The following is a 2,500-nucleotide window of genomic DNA, read 5'->3' as shown; positions in this document are numbered from 1 at the left end:
CTTCTGTCGGCGTTTCAATTTTCCTGGCGAAGTGGACATGAATGTTGTCACTTCAGCGATGTCCTCCGACGGTGTCCTCACCATCACGGCGCCCAAGATTTAAAATAAAGGATATTGAAAACTTCAATCAGTGAATGAATTTGCCGTTGAAAAAAATGAAGTGCGAAATTAAATCATAATTCCCTGATCATGAACTATTATAAATGTTACAGATGCAATTATTTTTCTTTATATATTGAGGACAATTATTGACTAGAAGTAGTGCTTATATATTCTTTTTTCGAAGTTATTTTTATATGAAATAAAAATTATTGATCTATGCTGTTTACCTAACCTACTGTACCATCATAAACTATGATTGCTTTAATGATTCCTTTAGTTGCAAATTAATTTAGATATTGCAGAAAATTAGAGTTTATGAGACAAAAACTTCTTTTAAATAAAGTTCGCTCTTTCTCTCTGCTGTAGAAAATAATAATAGTAATAAAATCAATCTTGACTCTCAATCCTTCATTGATAATATCCTATATTATGCTAATATTTTTGGAAATCAATGATGTTATATATCAAGACATAGATGATAAACAACAAGAGAACTCTCTGCTTACAATTAAAATGATATTACGTACCTATTTCATATCTAGGTTAGGTTTTTAAAACAAAATTATCTGTGATCTCAAGTTATTGGATATATATCAGGATAAGAGTCAACAATTTCCCATAAAGTATTACTTTTTTCTATAACGAAACAAGTGAATCTCAGCGTTCACATAGTGTTTTGTTATTCATTTACGTATGAAAAAGAGAAAAAAATCTCATTAATTATATTCCGTTTTTCTTCTTCAAATCGCATATATTCGTTATGCATTTGAATGTGTGTGTGTATCTACGTCTCTATCGATCTGTTTATCTATCGGTATAAATATACATACATACATACATACATACATATATTCATGACATATAATTATATATAAATGCTGGCTGCACATGCACCATGTAAATATAAGGGATATATGCATATATATAATATTTGTGCGTCCACGACTTTGTGTGTGTGTGTGTATGTGATGGATGCATGTAGATATAATATGTGTATATATATATATATATAATATATGTATATATATATATATATACATATATACAATTATATATATATATATATATATATATATATATATATATATATATATATATATAAATACATAATATAGATACACATAGGTATATTCGTATTAATATACTTACATGCTCTGAGTTCACATGTGAGTATAGTTGTATACATAATTACATATATATACAAAAGACTACATCTATTGTATCTGTCAGTATCATTGTCATCTTGTACATGCCCTTATCCGCACATACCGTGTGATAGTTTCCTTGTGTAAATGTATAGCGTGCATCATCTCTGTTCAGGGAGGAATCTGATGAAAAAATACTATAAAATGTATACTTTTGTTGAATTATCAATGCAAGCAGATATGTCTATTTATGATTACAATCGCGCCAATTCCTGACCTAGTAGGCGTTTACACCAATGTAGTTAATCTACATGTCGTTATCAATCTATTTCGTATGTGGAAATATGCGATGATACCCTAATCAAAAGTACAAAGTGTTTTGTTGTTTTTACCTGCTGATAATAGCGTGATGTTGCTGGGATATTAAACATTACAAAAATATCTCTTCCGAACCCGTTTTAAGGAAGTCCTTAAATATATAATTACTTTAATAAATGGTATATAAACGTCTAAATTAACATAATTTGGATGTATGAAATGAAAAGTTCCCTCCATCCTCATAATAGCCGTTTCGTTTATATTTCCGTGTTTCAATCTATGAAACTATCTTTGCTGTCTACACTATAATATTAACAGCAATGATAAGGAAATAAATCAAAATGTATGTGTCACCCACTAACAGTTTTCAATGTCATTTTATTATGAAAGAAAACGTGGTTAGCCACAGAAATCCAGAAACTGAGGTTACTGATATCTCCTTCAGTTGGGTTCCATGCAATATCACTGGTAATAAAATCCAAACTAGAAGTAAAACACGCACCTAAATTGTTGTAGAATGAGTCGATTTAACCTTTAAAGAAATTAAGATGTTAAGTACTGACTTTTTCCGACGTTTCTGAGTTATGTCAGTCACTCCTGAAGGCACTAAGTAAAAGCACAAAACGTATTCAATACAGAATAACTCGAAGGTGCTGTTGAATTGATTGTTCTACCTTATATCTAGGTTTTTCTTCCATATTTAGTGTAGATATGTGTCCAACAGATCTCATGCTTTTACGGGCATGTATTTGCCAGTAGTGTTTCAGACTCAAAAAGCCTATTATTAAGTTGAAACAATGGAGACAAGCACGAAGTCTGTGGATTCTGGTTACTCTCAGGCATATACGATTTACAAAATTAATTAGGCCACTGTACAAGTACAATTGTGCCAATTAAGGTTTTAGAATGACAAGAATCATACGATCATTATGCTC

General features: G+C 30.4%; 2 protein-coding genes across 3 annotated transcripts in view; both read left to right on the top strand.

The window, feature by feature from the left end:
- LOC122264741 (uncharacterized) overlaps positions 1-118 on the top strand; it is a 12,509-nt gene extending 12,391 nt beyond the window's left edge. The window contains 1 exon segment of the mRNA XM_086540173.1: positions 1-118. This exon segment is cut by the window's left edge and continues 122 nt beyond it. Within this exon segment, the coding sequence (XP_086396299.1) occupies positions 1-118 (118 nt within the window).
- Positions 119-2,009: 1,891 nt separating this feature from the next.
- The window catches only part of LOC122256259 (uncharacterized), a 9,116-nt gene continuing 8,625 nt past the window's right edge, over positions 2,010-2,500 (top strand). The window contains exon 1 of one of the 2 annotated variants that reach the window (XM_043020804.2): positions 2,010-2,033. The gene's annotated coding sequence lies outside the window, so the exon portion shown is untranslated. Of the gene's footprint in view, positions 2,034-2,157; positions 2,216-2,500 lie in introns of those variants that run through there. The other variant, XM_043020802.2, reaches the window with a different exon arrangement.

Source organism: Penaeus japonicus, unplaced genomic scaffold, assembly GCF_977035675.1.
Source record: "Penaeus japonicus unplaced genomic scaffold, GWHDUDI00000001_assembly GWHDUDI00000009, whole genome shotgun sequence".
NCBI lineage: Eukaryota > Metazoa > Arthropoda > Malacostraca > Decapoda > Penaeidae > Penaeus > Penaeus japonicus.
The sequence above is the reverse complement of the archived record's forward strand: the minus strand, read 5'-3'. Positions and strand labels throughout refer to the sequence as shown.